General features: G+C 36.9%; 1 protein-coding gene and 2 long non-coding RNA genes across 32 annotated transcripts in view; 2 read left to right on the top strand and 1 right to left on the bottom strand.

The window, feature by feature from the left end:
- Nucleotides 1-8,066, top strand: part of para (sodium voltage-gated channel paralytic) — a 39,542-nt gene extending 31,476 nt beyond the window's left edge. For all 30 annotated transcript variants that reach the window (XM_034328389.2, XM_076692183.1, XM_076692255.1 and 27 more), the window contains 4 exons: nt 18-263; nt 373-643; nt 1,737-2,041; nt 2,134-8,066. In XM_034328389.2, the coding sequence (XP_034184280.1) occupies nt 18-263; nt 373-643; nt 1,737-2,041; nt 2,134-2,916 (1,605 nt within the window). In that variant the 3' untranslated portion in view covers nt 2,917-8,066. The remainder of the gene's footprint in view (nt 1-17; nt 264-372; nt 644-1,736; nt 2,042-2,133) is intronic.
- Nucleotides 8,067-16,430: 8,364 nt separating this feature from the next.
- On the bottom strand, nt 16,431-18,622 carry LOC117606281 (uncharacterized). Its single transcript, XR_004581939.2, has 5 exons — nt 18,593-18,622; nt 17,890-18,067; nt 17,187-17,364; nt 16,692-16,861; nt 16,431-16,570 (listed from the first exon to the last, which is right to left on the bottom strand). It is a non-coding gene; the product is annotated as an uncharacterized LOC117606281 (long non-coding RNA).
- On the top strand, nt 17,249-18,831 carry LOC117606282 (uncharacterized). Its single transcript, XR_004581940.2, has 3 exons — nt 17,249-17,381; nt 17,899-18,084; nt 18,602-18,831. It is a non-coding gene; the product is annotated as an uncharacterized LOC117606282 (long non-coding RNA).
- Nucleotides 18,832-18,891: the final 60 nt, after the last annotated feature.

Below are 18,891 nucleotides of genomic sequence, written 5' to 3'. Positions count from 1 at the left end.
AACACCTTTCTTTTTAGCTCAACAAACAACCAATTCGTGAAACAAACATCTACATGTATTTCTATTTTGTATTCTTCATTATATTCGGATCGTTTTTTACCCTTAATCTATTCATTGGTGTGATCATCGACAACTTTAACGAGCAAAAGAAGAAAGCCGGAGGTTCCCTTGAAATGTTCATGACAGAGGATCAGAAGAAATATTATAACGCTATGAAAAAAATGGGTAGCAAGAAACCACTCAAGGCTATTCCACGTCCAAGAGTAAGATCTATTTGATATTTTAAGGAGAAAGTTGTTATCTGGTAATATCTGGGGCGGGTGGAAAGGGAAATAAGAGAAAAGTTAAATAATGAAAAATATGAATTTTCAGTGGAGGCCACAGGCTATAGTGTTCGAAATAGTGACGGACAAAAAGTTCGATATGATAATCATGTTGTTCATCGGGCTGAACATGCTTACGATGACGTTGGACCATTATCAACAAACCCAGACATTCAGCGATGTTCTAGACTATCTGAACATGATATTCATTGTGATATTCACCAGCGAGTGTCTGATGAAGATCTTCGCTCTACGTTACCACTATTTCAAGGAGCCATGGAACCTCTTTGATTTTGTTGTTGTTATATTGTCAATATTAGGTAATGTAATGTAATGATTAGTTCAGTCGTATGGCACACGTGAAACTGACGATAAGTTTGAATTTATGAAATGATCCTGTTAGCCTTCTCAGCACACGATCATCTTTACCAATTAGTTAGGTACCTACTAGAATTGAAACAAAGCATGTCATGCAAGACACATCTTACAATCTTCCTTTGCACGTTCAACTTCTTTCTTACATTGAAACAAAAATGAAACAAAGGTGAACAGGTTCGATGTTTCACATGTGCCGCAACGACTGATCAGTGTCATTACATTATGTAGCCTTACATTGATGTCGTATTGTAATTTTATGTCCCTGATCCTTTACCCTTGCTACCTAAATGGTATTTAAATATGTGTCCATTGTTGAATGTGTCTGCCAGATACAACATTGTATCTGTGTTGATACAACACATTTTCTTGACTATTGTTGTAACGTTGGCTGAACGATTGATAAAAGCATTCGATTAATTTTATATTAATACAATGTTGTATAAGTCTAGATTCGCACATGTTAATCGATGTAAAGACGGTTTGTTAGACAAACAATCGGGTAAGAGCGGGTCTGTATTACCAGAACTATTAGTTCGTTCAAAATTAGTTCCTTCATTAGAGAGAAACGATAGTTTCATTTATTTTTAATCTTTCGAATGCCTAACACAACATGCTATCGATACTGCACCGCGTGATGCAACGAGAAACATTCAAACAATCTAAATGCATGAAATAATGATATAACAATGAAAAAACAGAACACTGGCTCTTAGTCTTTAGACTTACGACGCATGTACTTTTTGCATCACAACTTTTCAACCTTATTAGAGAAGTGAAAAAGAATTACAAGATATCACGAAACATTGCTTAAATTAGGTTCTAGAAACACAGACAAACAATATTTCTCTGCAAAAGAATCCTTCTTCCTTAAACAATCTAACTGCATGAAATTTAGAAGAACATCCGTTAACATAAGAGGCACCAGTCAGCTTGAATTTTTTTCTCTTTCTTTTTCTTTTTCTTTTTCAGTATCATTTAGTTGTAAGTATCATTAATTATATCTGACGATTTAAAATGTAAATATGCTCTCTTTAGGTCTGGTCCTGAGCGATATTATCGAAAAGTATTTCGTATCACCGACATTGCTTCGTGTAGTAAGGGTAGCAAAAGTCGGTCGTGTTCTTCGACTGGTGAAAGGTGCCAAGGGTATTCGGACACTTCTCTTCGCCTTGGCGATGTCGTTACCAGCTCTCTTCAATATTTGCCTATTACTGTTTTTGGTGATGTTTATCTTCGCAATCTTTGGAATGTCGTTCTTTATGCACGTCAAAGACAAGAGCGGACTGGACGATGTATATAACTTTAAAACGTTTGGCCAGTCGATGATACTGCTATTTCAGGTAATAAATGAATAAGAAAAACGTGTAGCATTTAATAAGATCTGCATATAAGTAAATTAAAAAAAAAAAAAAAAAAATTGATATTCGTTTAGATGTCAACGTCTGCCGGTTGGGACGGTGTCCTGGACGGTATAATAAACGAGGAGGACTGCCAAGAGCCAAACAACGAGATAGGATACCCGGGTAACTGTGGCTCATCGACGATCGGCATTGCCTATTTACTCTCGTACTTGGTGATTAGTTTTCTGATCGTCATAAACATGTACATCGCCGTGATCCTCGAGAACTACTCTCAGGCAACCGAGGATGTCCAAGAGGGATTAACGGACGACGACTACGACATGTACTACGAGATATGGCAACAGTTCGATCCAGACGGGACACAGTACATCAGATACGATCAGTTGTCCGACTTTTTGGATGTGCTCGAGCCACCGTTGCAGATACACAAGCCGAACAAGTATAAGATCGTATCGATGGACATTCCCATATGCAAGGGAGACATGATGTTCTGCGTGGACATTCTGGATGCCCTGACGAAAGACTTCTTCGCGCGTAAGGGTAACCCGATCGAGGAAGCGGCCGAGCTCGATGTACAAACGCGACCAGGCGAGACTGGTTACGAGCCGGTATCCTCGACGTTGTGGCGTCAACGGGAAGAGTATTGCGCCCGTTTGATACAGAACGCCTGGAGAAAGCACAAGCAACAACGTTTGGGCGGGCCGAGCGAAGAAAGCGACGACGCGGATACGGATCCGCGGGTGAGACAGACCGCGGTACTGGTCGAGAGCGACGGTTTCGTTACGAAAAACGGCCACAGAGTCGTGATACACAGCCGATCGCCGAGCGTTACCTCGAGAACCGCGGACGTCTGATCGGCGACGTGGACGTCTCAAGCACCGCCAACGTCGTAACCCCTTGGCGCTTGGCCAGCCAAGCATAGGATATCGCGACGATCGCCGACGACAACGACCATCGTCACCACGACGACACGTGGACGAGTCGATCTCGTAGCGTCAGCCGTTTGATACTGCTCTCACGGACCTTGCGCGCGCTCTCCATCGACAGCCTTATAGTTGTATAAAAAAAAAAAAAAAAAAAAACACATTCCTCCAACGAGTTGCCTTTAAAACTACTCAAAACGCTACGACCGTTGGGAGACACGTCGCTAGCTGAACACGAGCGTGCGAGCGAGGACGACGAGACGAGACGAAACGAAACGAAACGAAACGAAACGAAACGAAACCAGATGAAACGAATCCACCTGCAGCATAGTAGTAAAACACAACGGAGGAACTAACGAGTTGCACCGTGTGTGTACCGTGCGTCGATCCACATTCATCATCCTAAAGATTGAACTGGTTCGCGAGGACGGAAACGTAGACGCGTAAAACACAGGCATATTACGAGAAGAGGAAACGATGAATGGCACAGCGAGGGTGAGAAAAATGATAAGGATGAACACGCGAAGAGGAATCGAAGGACGAGAACTGAAAGCTGAAAAAGAACGATCGGTCGTTGTATACAAAATTTAGCCTGTGTACCTTGACCGGATATCTCGCGACACCGCAATCCTCGAGTCGACTTCCCCTCCAACAATCACGGCTCGAAGGTTGAGGGTCGCATCCGCTCAGAATCCTGCCTTCGATGGACTTCGTCAGCACTCCTTACCGTTTGCAATTCTACCACAACGATCACGACGATCACGACGATCACGACGATCACGACGATCACGACGAGGGCTGCGTTGTTTAGAGAGACACAATGAAACGAAGAGCCAAGTACGTTCTACGGTGAGATATAGAGTATATTTACCGCGTTCATAATATCACCCCGATCGTTTCATCGACTCTATCTACGATATATTGGCCGATTCGTCGAATTCTATATCAGCCACATTGGATTTTTTACATAGTTTTACAGCGAACCGCCAACTCGCTGAATGAAAAATATAAATAGAGAGGTTCGTGGGTGATAATTTGTTGTTACATGAATCGGACTGTGGTGTACGAGAGAGTTGAACTTTCAAATTGATGAAAACGACGGAAGAACGGAGAAAACGAAGAAGACATTGATCAAGATGTTGATAATATAGTGAGGATGATCACAGAATAGTTACACGAGATGATTATGAATCACAACGATGGTGAACAAGAATGTTACATGTGAAATGTATGCGTTACTTATTACATTCGCTCGGCTTGACAAATTTTACGCAATACGCTGCGCGAACGTCTGATCGCGTCGCTTTCTTTTATCCAGCCCCCTGTTTCTCTGTTCCTGTTCTCTACTTCGAGCCTAAATATTACATATACGTCATGAATGCTCTTCGATCGTTGGGTCCATATTCGACCAATAATGTGATTTTACAATTATTTTAACAAACAATTTCTTAACGATTAAAGTATACAATTAAAGGTATGGTAGACAAAAAAAGTGTTAGAATAGGATACACGATCTATCCTTATTTTCGTGAATTTCTTTCTTTTTAAACATTCTTCTGGTTAAAGGAAATTTCTTTAGTTCGATTCAAGTAATAACTGCTTATGAACGTTTAGTTGAAGACAGAAGAATGATAATTCCTGCCAAAAGGAACGGAGAGGTAGGGCGGCGAATACGAAATCTCGCAATCATCATCAGCTAGGTAATTTACACATTTGCAAAGAAAAACTTTACACAGACACACAATCTTACACGACGTAGTAATGCGCTTTGGAATAAATGAATATACATAATAGTGTAACGTTATTCGAATAAAATTGTAATCGATAACCGTGCGCCCGTAAACCCGTCTCGCAGCAAACCTATGCATATAGTGTGAAATTAAAAAAAAAAAAAAAAGAAAAAAAAAGAAAAGAAGAAGAATTATAACACTAATTTAATTGCTAACAAAGAGACTGACACAACTGTCTATCTATTTGATTAATGAAATTTTATACAAAGAAGAATGCGAATTCGCAAAAGATTATTAAAATAAAACTGATTTGCAAAATTGAAGAACGTATAATTTAGAGAAAGTTGTGTCGCTCTGATCGATTTCCTTAATTGCGGAGGCCAAAAAACGAAACGTTAAATTAACGGATATGAATTGTTAACATTTTCAGAGATTATTAGTTCGACGTTTGTTGTTTCAAATATTTATCACACATATTCTGTTAAATTATCAAATGTTTCGTGTATCAAAGATTCTATGTACGAGAAGCCAAATGGCGCGGGAAGCTGCATGATTGTCCAAGGACAATAACGAAACCACCACGCTTTTAGTCTGAATTACGTACAATTATAAACAGTTACGAAATAAATCGAGAAACGTTTCGTAGAAAATAAAAAGAAAGAAAAAAAAAAAAAAATAAGAAAAAGAAATGGAATCGTTTTAGTCGATTTCGAACGGGTTTACGTGCTTAAAATGATCGCGGAGGATCGCGTGCCCGGTAAACGTCAGTTGAAACACGCTTTGATCGCGTATCAAACGAAATTCTCTCTTCTGATCGCGATAACGGCACGCGATTCTGTCACGAGTCAATCGTATTGCTCTCGCCGTACATAAAATATAATAATTCGCGCCAAGTAAATGTAAGAACGCGTGTATACACACGGTAATATGTTGGAGAAATTCATTTGGAACGGCGATGGCACGGTTTCATTTGCCGTACAAAGTACACAGGTGAACGTTATATTATACGTATAGGATACTCACAGACGAATGAACGTTATCATCTCGAGCTGGCGCGTGTCGATGGCGAGACGCGGAATATTTAAAAAAAAAAAGTAAAAATATATGTGTGTTTGTGCGCGCGCGTGTATGTATGTTAACGCGGATTGTGCGATCGTTATTTTTCTACGTTTACATCCGCGATCCGACAGGTAAGAGCAAACAAAAAAAGAAGAAAAAAGAAAAAAAGCAGCGGGGGTTGTCGCGGTTAATAAGTAAGGAAAATTGTAGTAGGATCGTTCTCGCTGGTCGAAAACGGACGTAACGGTGGAAAGAAGCTCGCAGCTCGCCAGAAATCGACGACCAGGACGATGACGATGACGATGACGAAGACAACGGTTACGGACATTACGAGAACCGAAAATACACGGGGTAAATTTGTTATTAACAGGGAGGCTAAAAGAAAGAGAGGTACAAGAGGGATGACAAACAACGCGAAAAGTATCGGGGAAACGGGAAGAAAAGAAATAAAGAGAGAGAAAAAAAATATGTTCATTATTTTAAGCTACGAAGGCTCAAGAGGGTGAGGATCATTGTAAATTAACTCGTACAAATAATTCACACACTATCGGTGTCGAGTCCGCTTTGTCAAAGTATTTTAGAGAAGCCTGTCCGATATTAATGTCCTCGTACCTTTTCTACGTACACAAATATATTATAATTGCATTTCACGATTCTCGTCGCGGGCCATTTCGTGAGTACGCTTGAACGTATAAAATACGCGACTCGTTCGTTCCTCGTTTCTTCCAACACTCGGCTTTCTTACGCTCGGAATCTCGAAACGATTTAGGGATTCGAAATATTCTGCACGATCATCGATTACAATCGGTTCATCGCGTCATTATCTGTTCGTTGATCGGTCTGCGACGAAAGCAGAGAAACGATTACGCCTAAAATTAAAAAAAAAAAAAAAGAAAGAAAAGAAAAAAGAAAAAAAGAATAAAGCAACTTGTTGTCGTTTGCTTTTCGCGCGCGCGCGAAATTCAGATTTTTTCTAAACGCACGTTACGAACACGTTGTTACCGTAGGGGTTGAAACGTGCAATCAGAAAAATAATAAGAGAATAAGTACACGGAGCACGACGGACGACGACAAAGACAAAGACGATGAAGACGATAAAGACGAAACGAACCGAGACACGAGATCGATCGACGATATCAATTTATCTCGTCGATCCTTCTTCTATCGAAGTACGACGTATCTGATGGTCCGTCCGGCTCACTCTCTAATTACTCCGATACCCCCTCTCGCCCCCTTTTTATGTTTCGATCCCCTCCCGTGCTATAATATGTGCAAATAATTCGATAATAATCAAATCGTTTGTACGCATATAATATACATATATATTTTCGATACTACTTTGTCGAATGGGCAACCGCGAACTTTCTGGAAGCAATAAAACTCGAGACACGCGACAAACGTACATACACGGGAAGTTGTATTAAACAGGGCGTGACAAAAAGTGTTCCGTAAAGAAATTGGCCTTTTTAACGATAACAAATCTTCAGAATCCTTGTCAGAAAATTCGTTCTTCCCCGAGAGGCGCGCTAAAATGATCTTCTTCTTCTTCTTCTTCTTCTTCTTCTTTTCTCTTTCTTATTTACTGGTTTATCAAACTTGGTGACTAATTGATCTTACGAGACCGAATGTTCGATTGAATTGAAACTTCCCCGGTTTTCAATCGTGATTACCAATCGTTTGACATTCGGTTCGTTCGATTTTTTAGTCGGTATGAAAAATATTAAACGTAAGAAAGTCGGGAATACACGCGTCTCGAACAGTTGCCTGGAAATTCGTTTGAGTGTAACGCTCGGGAACGGAGGAAAACCAAAAAGCGTTCGTTCGATGGCCAAATTGCTACGATAATGATAATGATAATGATAATGATAATGATTATGATAATGATAACGAAATGAAACACGGGGGAAGGGGGGTGGAAGAGTATGCGTGGTGTGCTTCATTGATTTTTTCGTTCGTTTTACCAGAGAAAAAAAAGAAAAACGTACACTAAATACCAGCTTTTACGCGACGACGGCTGTAAGATATTAAAGAAACAAATTATATATATATACACATACATACATACATACATAACATACATAACATACATAACATACATACATTTAGGGCTTTCCTTCGTTAAAGCGAGATAAGACGAGGTTTAAACGTACTTTCTCCGTGGACGATACTGCCGTTACGCATTGTATAAAGAGAAATGAAACTAAGTTAACTAATCGTAAAATGCACGAAATTTTCTTAAACGGATAGCGAAAACGATACAAAAAAAAAAAAAAAAGAAAAAATACACAAAAAGGGCTTTGTAGTGTCTCGAAACTCTCGAAACTCATTAAAAAACCTAATGTTGTCGGATAATAATTTAAAACGATGAGTACAGAAAACCTAAAAAAAAAAAACAAGAAAAATCCTAGAGCTGGGCTAATAAACGAAGCAACCGAAAAATAAAAAATATTGTAACAAGTGTCAAGCTACGGAGCCTGTCGGCCAGTATAATGAACAAGCAACTGCCATGGGTTAACAAGCTAGATAGATGAAATGTGCTAAGAGAACAAAAAATAAATAAATTAAATAAAATAAAATCCAATTTTAACGAGCTAGTTGTCGAAACAAAAAAAAAACACATTAACGCGCGAAGGATCGTCCATTCAAATTCGTGCTCCTGTGAGTGGTCGCGCTTGTGCGCGCATGTTCGGATGCAAAATCGCGGATGCGCGCGAAACGTAAAAAGAGAGACATCGAGACAGAATGCGTGCGAGCAAAAAAAAAAGGAGCGTGTGTGTGTGCGTGTGAGTGTGAGAGGTAAAGAAAAAATGTACAAGAGAGCGGAAAGAGCATGTGAGAGTTTGAGAAAAAGAGAGGAGAGAAAAAGAGAGAACGTGAGGGAGAGAAAGAGAGAACTTAGAAGAGCTCCTCCGTTGAATAACATTCATTATTATTAAACAGAATAAAAGAAAAAATAATAAAAAAATATGGATTATTTGCACAATATTATAAATAATTACTATGTTTACTACGATTATTAAATTAAAGAGCAAATAATAAAGGGGATAAAAAAACTGTTGTTAAATAATTAATACGAAAGAGGGGATGAACGAAGAAAAAAAGAAAATAATAAGAAATCAATTTAGCCGAAGACCGATATCGGATTCAAACGAAAAAAAGCAAAAAAAGGTATATATATGTATAAATATATAAAAGAATAGGAAAAAAGGAAGTGAGGAAGTGACGAGGATATTGATGATGATGATGATGATAATGATTATGATTATGATTATGATTATGATGATAATGATAATGACGATGATGATGATGATGATGATGATGGTGGTGATGATGATAATGATGATGATGATGATAATGATGATTAAGACGAAGAAAGGATGGAGGAGGAAACGATTCGTTTGTTATCGATTAGTTAACGATCATCCTTACATTACATTATTGTAATTATATAAAGTAAACGATTATTACCGTAATAGTTACAATTAACAAGTTGTTACCGCTTTGTTATACATAATATAATTAATATACTAAGATTAAAAGGATAAAAAAAAGAAAAAAAGAAAAGTAAGCGAATGCATCGTTGATTCGTCCTTTACTTACGTAGATAACTAAATAACGATTCGACTCTATATTGTTTTCAATGTCTTCACCGTATTCCTTCGTTTGCTACCCGATTTCGTTTCGTTGTCGAAAGATTCGGTTTTGTCGGCTTACCTCGCCCGGCCACAATATACACACGTTTTACAGAGATATTTTCAATAAACGAAAAAGCTTAACACTCAATACGATTGTTTCTCCTTCTCATCACTTGACCCTGACTTTAATGCAGGTCATCTTGTGAGTTTATTATTCAAACATTCGAAAATTTTGTTTATTTAATAATATCCATCGTCCTTTTCTTTCTCAATGATATTTTCAATAACATTTTAAATAAGTTAGCTGACCATCATCACAAGTGGAATCACTGTTTATAATATCGTATCTTAGTTTCGCGATACATCACATATTTTTAGCCTGAGCTAATTCAGTTCTGGATTGTGGTACAGTATAAACTTGAAGAACGATGTATGTACCACGAGTTCAAGGTTTCCTTGATTCAAGTAAGTATAAATAACAATACTGACCATGCATTCATTATTATTAATTTTCGTTCCGTAAAATTGTATTTGCAATGTGATACACTTCAAATCTTGAAGACATAGTTCCTGGAAAAAAATACAACAGCGATTAAATAGAAAAAAAGCATTTTCGCAGCCAATTCGCTCGTATTATTTGCTGCATAATTAATAAGTATACCATAGAAATAATGATACAGTTATTAATTAGTCATCAAATAATAACGATTTCCCAGGTCTCACCACGGGGAGGTTGCTGCGGCTGGAGACCCGCCCTACCTCTTCCCATCCACCCTCCATTTATGCAAATTTTTACTTTTATTCAATAAAACATCATCCTCTTGATGCACATTTGCAAAACGTTTTTGACTGTTATGCAAACGAACAACAAAAGGAGCATTATTTTTATTCACTACCTACCTATCTACTTATCTATACATATATTTACGTAGATTTTTGCTTTTTATTCCTATCGCAACATTTTTTAATTTTCATTTTGATTACAGATCTGTAATTGTCCTACATACTTATATTACTAAGAATGGCTACCTAACCGAGCGCTCGTAATTATATTAAAAATTCGCTTAAATCTAACGCTTCCTAATTAAACACTGCAGTGTTTCACGATTATACTTAATGATCATAAAGTCATTAAGATATAATAATCATTCTACAAAACCATAAACTTACAACGTGCTTATATAAAAATTTAAAGGGTTGTAAATAAATAAATATGTGTTGAATTTGTTGATTTTGTCGTCCTCACCAGAATACTTCCTGAAAGAAACTACACAAATTTTTAGACACAAATTTTCAAAAATAATAAGGCGGAAATTACCTTAATACGAAAAGGATTAGATGCAATTTTCAAACATACTAAGACTCGTATTACCTTAATACCAGAATACTTCTTGAAACAAACTAAAAAGGATTAATTACCAAAATACGTCCTGAGATATTTCTCTGCAACAGAAACTTATTAATTGAATCCATGTCAAGACAAAAAGTTCAATACATAGCTAGAAAGAAGATGCATTAGTACACACAAAATTTTACAAAACTGCCAAAATTAAAACTGAACAACTCGATCAGCAATTATCCACTACTTTTGTTTATATAAAGTAAAATAAAAATCGAATGAACAAATATTCCTTGAAATAAATGATCACCAATCATCAAAAAATAAAATGAATTTCCATTTTAAATAAAACTTTGAATAAAGTTCTATTTAAAACTTTATCGTATCTAATAATATCCTGAAAACATTAAATTCATATATTAGTTAACAGTATTTCCAATAACCGAACGCTCAAAATTTTCAAAACTAAGAGATGGGAAGAAAAAAGAATGGGGGCGGGGGGCAGTGGGAGGGAGGGTACAGGGGAACCTGAAAAGAAAAGTTTGACTGCCCATAAGAGCAATCCCTAAGCAAACCCTATAAAAGAAACCGAAATCACACGCAACACTAATTTCAAAATTGCAAACATTCTGAACTATGACAAAACATTGGCTGGCAACGAAGGGTCTCACGCCCCCTAGACTTACGCCAGACGCTACATACCATCCACCCCGCCTGGACGTCGTAACGCCAGGACAGAGTGCACCCCTTCGCTAAGAGCGCTACCCGCCCGTCCAACACGTTGCATCCAACGGTGTCAGATTGACGGACGCCCATAGTATAGACAAAAGGACTGCAGTTTAGAATATGGTAACATATTTTCATATGTTCCGTATTCTAAAGCTGCGCCTGCAAACGCCTAGTAATGCATGGGTATATCTCCCAGAGATGGTGTTCACGGTCTTATGCCGCGAAATCCAATGGATTCCCACCGAATGTGAGTCATAGTTACTTCCACTAATTTAATAACAATCGCGAATTCATTCGCAACACTAATTTCATTAATTATACATAATATGTACAAAAGCGTACGCGTGAAGGCTGCTTCATTATGCGCAACGCTAAGCTGAAAAAAAGAAAAAAAGAGAAAACGCGAACTGTAACGCAACACTACTCAAATCTACCGAATACTATAAGACGCAACACTAATCTAAAAAAGGGGTACAGCCAATCCAAGGCTGTACCATGGCAGTTGGTCCATAGCTGCCTTATGGACCATGGCAACTCCACTGGATCGTTTTTGGGCATTTCTAATGCAAAACGCGAATATCCATTACCGCAACACTAATTAGCAGGGAACTTTATAAACTAATGCAAAGCAATCGCGTATATATAAGTCGCAACACTGGGAAACAATCGCGCTAATGTCATTCGCAACGCTATCTTTAACAGACATGCAATTAAAATGCAGAAAAGGGGGATTCTCAAACCGTGAATTTTTTACTCGCAACACTAATTTCATTAATTATATAATATGTAGAAAAGCGTACGCGTGAAGGCTGCTCCATTATACGCAACGCTAAGCTGAAAAAAAGAAAAAAAGAGAAAACGCGAAGTGTAACGCAACACTACTCAAATCTACCGAATTTTGTAAGACGCAACACTAATCTAAAAAAGGGGTACAGCCAATCCAAGGCTGTATCACGACAGCTGGTCCATAGCTGCCTTATGGACCATGGCAAATCCACTGGATCGTTTTTGGGCATTTCATCGTATATCGCAACTCTAATGCAAACCGCGAATATTCATTATCGCAACACTAATTAACAGGGAACTCTATAAACTAATGGAAAGAAATCGCGTATTTATAAGTCGCAACACTGGGAAACAATCGCGCTAATATCATTCGCAACGCTATCTTTAATAGACATGCAATTAAAATGCAAAAAATAGGGATTCTCAAACCGTGAATTTTTTACTCGCAACACTAAAGCAATCAACATTAAAAAACAAAACTCTGAAAAATATTAAAGCAATCAACATTGAAAAGTTAAATTCTATTTTAAAGCAATGCAAGAAAGAAACGCGATATTTAAAGTTCGCAACACAAAATTGAACCGTGGTCAATATTCGCAACACTAAATTGAAAACGCGATTTGCCCAAAATCATGGGGGTCACGGGCCCCCTCTTCTCCTGAAATTACAAAACTACAACTACAGGCGAGCACAGTGACAAAGTAGTAACGATAATGATTTCCCATCCTTTTTTGCAAAAGAATGCAAAATCATTAATAGTTCCCCTCTTGAAAGACAGTTTGTCGGGGCGCTTCGGCATATAGCCTTTTCTTTCTTCGGGCGGTCCACCCACCTGAAACTTATATCTAAAGCTCGAGACTTGCAAATTCGCAAAACCAAAAAAGAAACAATCAACAAAAAAGAAAAATCGCGAAACTCTAATTGACACGTGGACGAAAAAGGACTTTATACATACAAGTCGTTGTTCGTGCACACGTGCCGTGCTCGAGCAGAACTTGTGGCAAAAATTTGAAAAATTGTACAGATAGAATCGAAGGCGAACGACATACTCCGATCGCATCGATGGTATCGTCAATTCTTCAAATATATTCCAGGTACAGGTTGATCACGCGAAATCGCGCCTACCCGACCAAGAGACTGTGACAACCTGTCCCGGCCCTACCTACTTACAATTTATCACACACACCAGAAGGTATACTACCTACCTACCTAACGCTATATTTAAAAAAGGCAAAATCACATTCTCACAAAAATTCATTCCACGACCCCCATACACTCCACCCGGGCGCAGAGCCTAAACTAGGGAGAACGTCCCGGGACGCCTCCGTCACCCGAGTTTCATCTCACATCACACTCTACGGTACGTACCATTTTTCACTGAAATCGTCTGGCATGGATAGCAATCATTGCGTATAATGATAATTATAAAATTTAATTAACTACTTTGATATAGAATATTTCATAGTAATGGTAATAATCATGGTAATAGTAATAGTATTTCGTTTATACGTTCATCGTACATCTTGTTGAATAAAATATTATTTCAAATTAAAAATAAATGAAAAGGTTATTAAACCGACGCAATCCCACAGCCTAAAACACACACACACCATATGTGGAGATTACGTCGTGCACGATATACTAACACAATGCCAGCCGCTTATTAATCATTATTCTTATAAACTAGGTCATCGTGCCCATTGTCTCTACCCATCCAAGTAGCACCTGGGCACGTGAATGGGCTTTGACAATAAACACGGAAGGGGTTAAATCTGAAAATCCTGATCTAGAAACATGATTAGTACACAAACATCTAACGGGCTAATATTTCACTATTTTAATAAAAGTGACTCGACTTTGTAAATATTATATAAAGCTTTAAGAAGAAATACTGAAAAGCAAAATAGAGCAACTATGACGCAAACATGGTGCACTGCTAATATCAGCTGGCAACGAAGGGTCTCACGCCCCCTAGACTTACGCCAGACGCTACATACCACCCACCCCGCCTGGACGTCGTAACGCCAGGACAGAGTGCACCCCTTCGCTAAGAGCGCTACCCGCCCGTCCAACACGTTGCATCCAACGGTGTCAGATTGACGGACGCCCATAGTATAGACAAAAGGACTGCAGTTTAGAATATGGTAACATATTTTCATATGTTCCGTATTTTAAAACTGCGCCTGCAAAGGCCTAGTAATGCATGGGTATATCTCCCAGAGATGGTGTTCACGGTCTTATGCCGCGGAATCCTTCTAACTAATTTCATTAATTAAATAATAAAAAGGATTGAGTTTAAAAACCAAAAGGATTCCCACCGAATACTAGTCAGTGCATCGTCATATTTACTCTCGCAACACTAATTTAATAAAGGCAAAACTCTAATAAAAAGGAATTTAATGTCAAAATTGAATGTGATATTTTATTAAAAGCAAAATGACTAATTAAGAATTCTTTACAATGAAAAAAGAATTTATTATGAAAATTAATAAAAAATTAAAACATCCTCGGGCGACTCCCTCCTCAGAGTAACTTTTTAAGAATACGCAAAATGTGTTGAAATAGATCACTCTGGCTTGGAAATCTACCCGTCACGAATTGTCTTCTTGCACATAAATTGTTCAATTTTACATGAACGTGTAAATAAGCTAAACTTCGCTATAGAAACTTTACTAGTTGTACAAAATTCTCATACTATATGTGAATTTACAATCTACAAAATGTGATTAAATTTATGTAAAAGTATCATTAATATGTATATCCAGTATACATATTATATAATATTATCAATATTATGTCGATTTAAATCGTATTTGACTTCTTCATTATAGAAAAACTAAATAAAATTATTTCAGTATTAAAATATTTCATATTCCACGTTTCATTATAAAATTGTAACATTTAAAAGCATTCAAATATTTGATAAATATCTATTGGAATATGTGGAATAGAAATAATATTTAAACGCAAAGTGCAAGAAGACCTAGCCTGAATTAAATGAAATAAAACACAATAAAAATATTACTACACATGAGTATAATCATACTCATGTTCACTATGCTCGCCAACCAAGTATACAACCGGTAACCCGTGTCGATTCGGACCATTCGTCCTACGACATGATTGGGCACCGGAGGAACCATAAAACATGCGACTCACCGTTCGCAGATATACTCTTCTTCCAACAGTCAAGTAGAAGGATGCTCAGCAACCAGGTGGAAGGCTGCACAACAACTAGGTAGCAGGTTGGCTTATAGAAGAAGACGGAAGTCGTGAAGGAAATCATCGGCCCAGTCATCAGGGTGTTCAGGAACTCGGCAACATTTAGAAATTCATCTGTAACAGAACAAAAAAGAATTATGGTTAATTATGAAAATTATCAACCTTTATTCTTATAAAATTATAGATGAATTTGAATTTTATAAAATATTAGCAATTAAAAAGAATTCTCAATTATCAAGTGACGAAATTGTAAATTATTCTATTTGGATCAAAATTAATTAAATAAAATAATAAGATACTTACACTCTTTCCTTACGGAGAAACACCCAAGACTCCTCTTCAGTGATGTATTGACTCTACTACCGGATAAATCGAGCAATTAAAAAAAAAAAAATTAAAAATAAAAATAAAGATATAAAGTACTAGTAACGCGACCGTAAATAATTTCCGGCGAACAATTGTAGACTCTACTTCCGCGATGGAAAAAGAACAATCAGAGCCGCGATGCTCTAGAAAATATTTTATAATCCGCAGCAAACACTGACTCTACTTTCGCGTGATTCCTAATTGTACAAACGCAACTCTATTCAGGGCCAGTTCACCCTTGGCAAAATCAAAACATTGGAATTACGTGCGTACAAACACTGACTCTACCGACCGCCTTGCGCGCGGCCACAACAATTCCTGGAAAAAAAGATTGGCGAGGAGGTTGGGGATGGATGGAAATATACAAAACAAAACCAACATTCTTCTTATTGAACGTTCGATAATGAAATACTGTTATTACATGTAAATGAAAATATTATTCGAATATTACTCGAATAAACGAATATTATTCAAGTTGAATATTGATCCTAGATTATATTGTAATAATGAAATGTTTTAAATAATTGTTGATAATTATTTCAATGAATATTATATAGATAGAAAATCATAATTAAATAAATATAATAGACAATTTTATTAAAGTAGTGGTTTTCTGTTGTTAAAATTGATTAGAATAAATTAAACTATTAAATTCTTACGACATTCTATTTCAAACCCATATCAGGAGTCGAGGCGTCCTTTCAAAATCTATCAAATATCTGTAATCAAAAAGAAATACGAATTTATGTAAATAAAATTTAATCAACAATAATAAAGTTATTATTAATAAACGATCCAACTATAATTGATAGAAAATATTTTAATGGATACAATGTGTACCTATTATTTATGCGGAAGCATGCTCTCAACACGTCCTGCCAGTTCGACGCTCGAGAGAGCAATGGCGAGACCTTCCTTCCCATCGTAGACCGGTCGGCACTTCGGCAAAGCTCGGCAATGTTCGGTACATTCTGCTACCGGCCGATACCTAACGAAGTATACGAACAGATCTAAACAGAAATAATATTACGATGCTCAAGAAAAAACATTATTAAATTAAAAACAGCAAATTGTATGAAACAATACAAAAAACATTGAATAATGTTCAAGAAATTACTGATATAAAAGGAAAATAATTCAGATTTTGCTGTTCCAATTCCATTGTAAATTCACAGCAAGAGCAACAAATGTCAACTCACGTATTTTTAAAGATAACCTCGAATTCATGTCAAAAAACAGAGAGCTAGACTTCTCTTCGGCTATTCTTTCTCGTTTTTGTATTTTCAACACCCGAAAGACAACTTAATTTAATATTTGAAGATAATTTAATCTTACCTGTTGCAGACACGTGCAAGACGAACGAAGCTTCGAAGAGGAATGCTGTACTGCGTCAAAAATCAAGGCACTCGCTCACCCAACGACGTGTCTGATTGGTCGAAATGAGAGGACGCCAACATGGGACGGCCAATCACAGCCATCGATAGAAGTTTCAAAGTGCTTCGAAACTTTAATACTAATCGTAAGGGAAAGGTTTGTTAAAAATTATCGACGCCATATTGACATAAAATCAAGATTACTTTTCTCAACTTTAAACACCAAAATATAAGAAACAAAGTAGAAAAAATATAAAGATATTGACGGGATTTAAGAAATTATTGATATAAAAGCAGAATAAATGAAGGAAATGTTATTTTAATTCGTATCCATATCGGCGTAATAGTAAAAAAACGAGAAAATCAGTTATCACGATATATAACAATAAATTACGGGAAAGATGTACTAAAAACATGAAAAAATGCAATAATATTCGACAAATTATTGATATAAAGGGGAAAATAATACAGATTCTGTTATTCCAATTCCATTGTGAATTCACAGCAAGAGCAACAAATGTCAACTCACGTATTTTTAAAGATAACCTCGAATTCATGTCAAAAAACAAAGAGCTAGACTTCTCTTCGGCTATTCTTTCTCTTTTTTGTATTTTCAACACCCGAAAGACAACTTAATTTAATATTTGAAGATAATTTAATCTTACCTGTTGCAGACACGTGCAAGACGAACGAAGCTTCGAAGAGGAATGCTGTACTGCGTCAAAAATCAAGGCACTCGCTCACCCAACGACGTGTCTGATTGGTCGAAATGATAGGACGCCAACATGGGACGGCCAATCACAGCCATCGATAGAAGTTTCAAAGTGCTTCGAAACTTTAATACTAATCGTAAGGGAAAGGTTTGTTAAAAATTATCGACGCCATATTGACATAAAATCAAGATTACTTTTCTCAACTTTAAACACCAAAATATAAGAAATAAAGTAGAAAAAATATAAAGATATTGACGGGATTTAAGAAATTATTGATATAAAAGCAGAATAAATGAAGGAAATGTTATTTTCATTCGTATCTATATCGGCGTAATAGTAAAAAAACGAGAAAATCAGTTATCACGATATACAACAATAAATTACGGGAAAAATGTACTAAAAACATGAAAAAATGCAATAATATTCGACAAATTATTGATATAAAGGGGAAAATAATACAGATTCTGTTATTCCAATTCCATTGTGACTTCACAGCAAGAGCAACAAATGTCAACTCACGTATTTTTAAAGATAACCTCGAATTCATGTCAAAACACAAAGAGCTAGACTTCTCTTCGGCTATTCTTTCTCTTTTTTGTATTTTCGACACCCGAAAGACAACTTAATTTAATATTTGAAGATAATTTAATCTTACCTGTTGCAGACACGTGCAAGACGAACGAAGCTTCGAAGAGGAATGTTGTACTGCGTCACGAATCGACGTACTCGCTTACACAGCGACGTGTCTGATTGGTCGAAATGAGAGGACGCCGAATGAAACAACCAATCACAGCCATTGGTAGAAGTTTCGAAACTGTAATGCTAATCGTAATGGAATCGTTCTTACAATAAATATCAGCGAAAAAAATCGAATAATGTACTTTTTTTAGCAACACCTGTCTTGTATTATATTTTATATTATTGTAATTATGTAATAAATAAAGGGGAATATTG

Source organism: Osmia lignaria, chromosome 1, assembly GCF_051020975.1.
Source record: "Osmia lignaria lignaria isolate PbOS001 chromosome 1, iyOsmLign1, whole genome shotgun sequence".
NCBI classification, from domain to species: domain Eukaryota; kingdom Metazoa; phylum Arthropoda; class Insecta; order Hymenoptera; family Megachilidae; genus Osmia; species Osmia lignaria.
The sequence above is the reverse complement of the archived record's forward strand: the minus strand, read 5'-3'. Positions and strand labels throughout refer to the sequence as shown.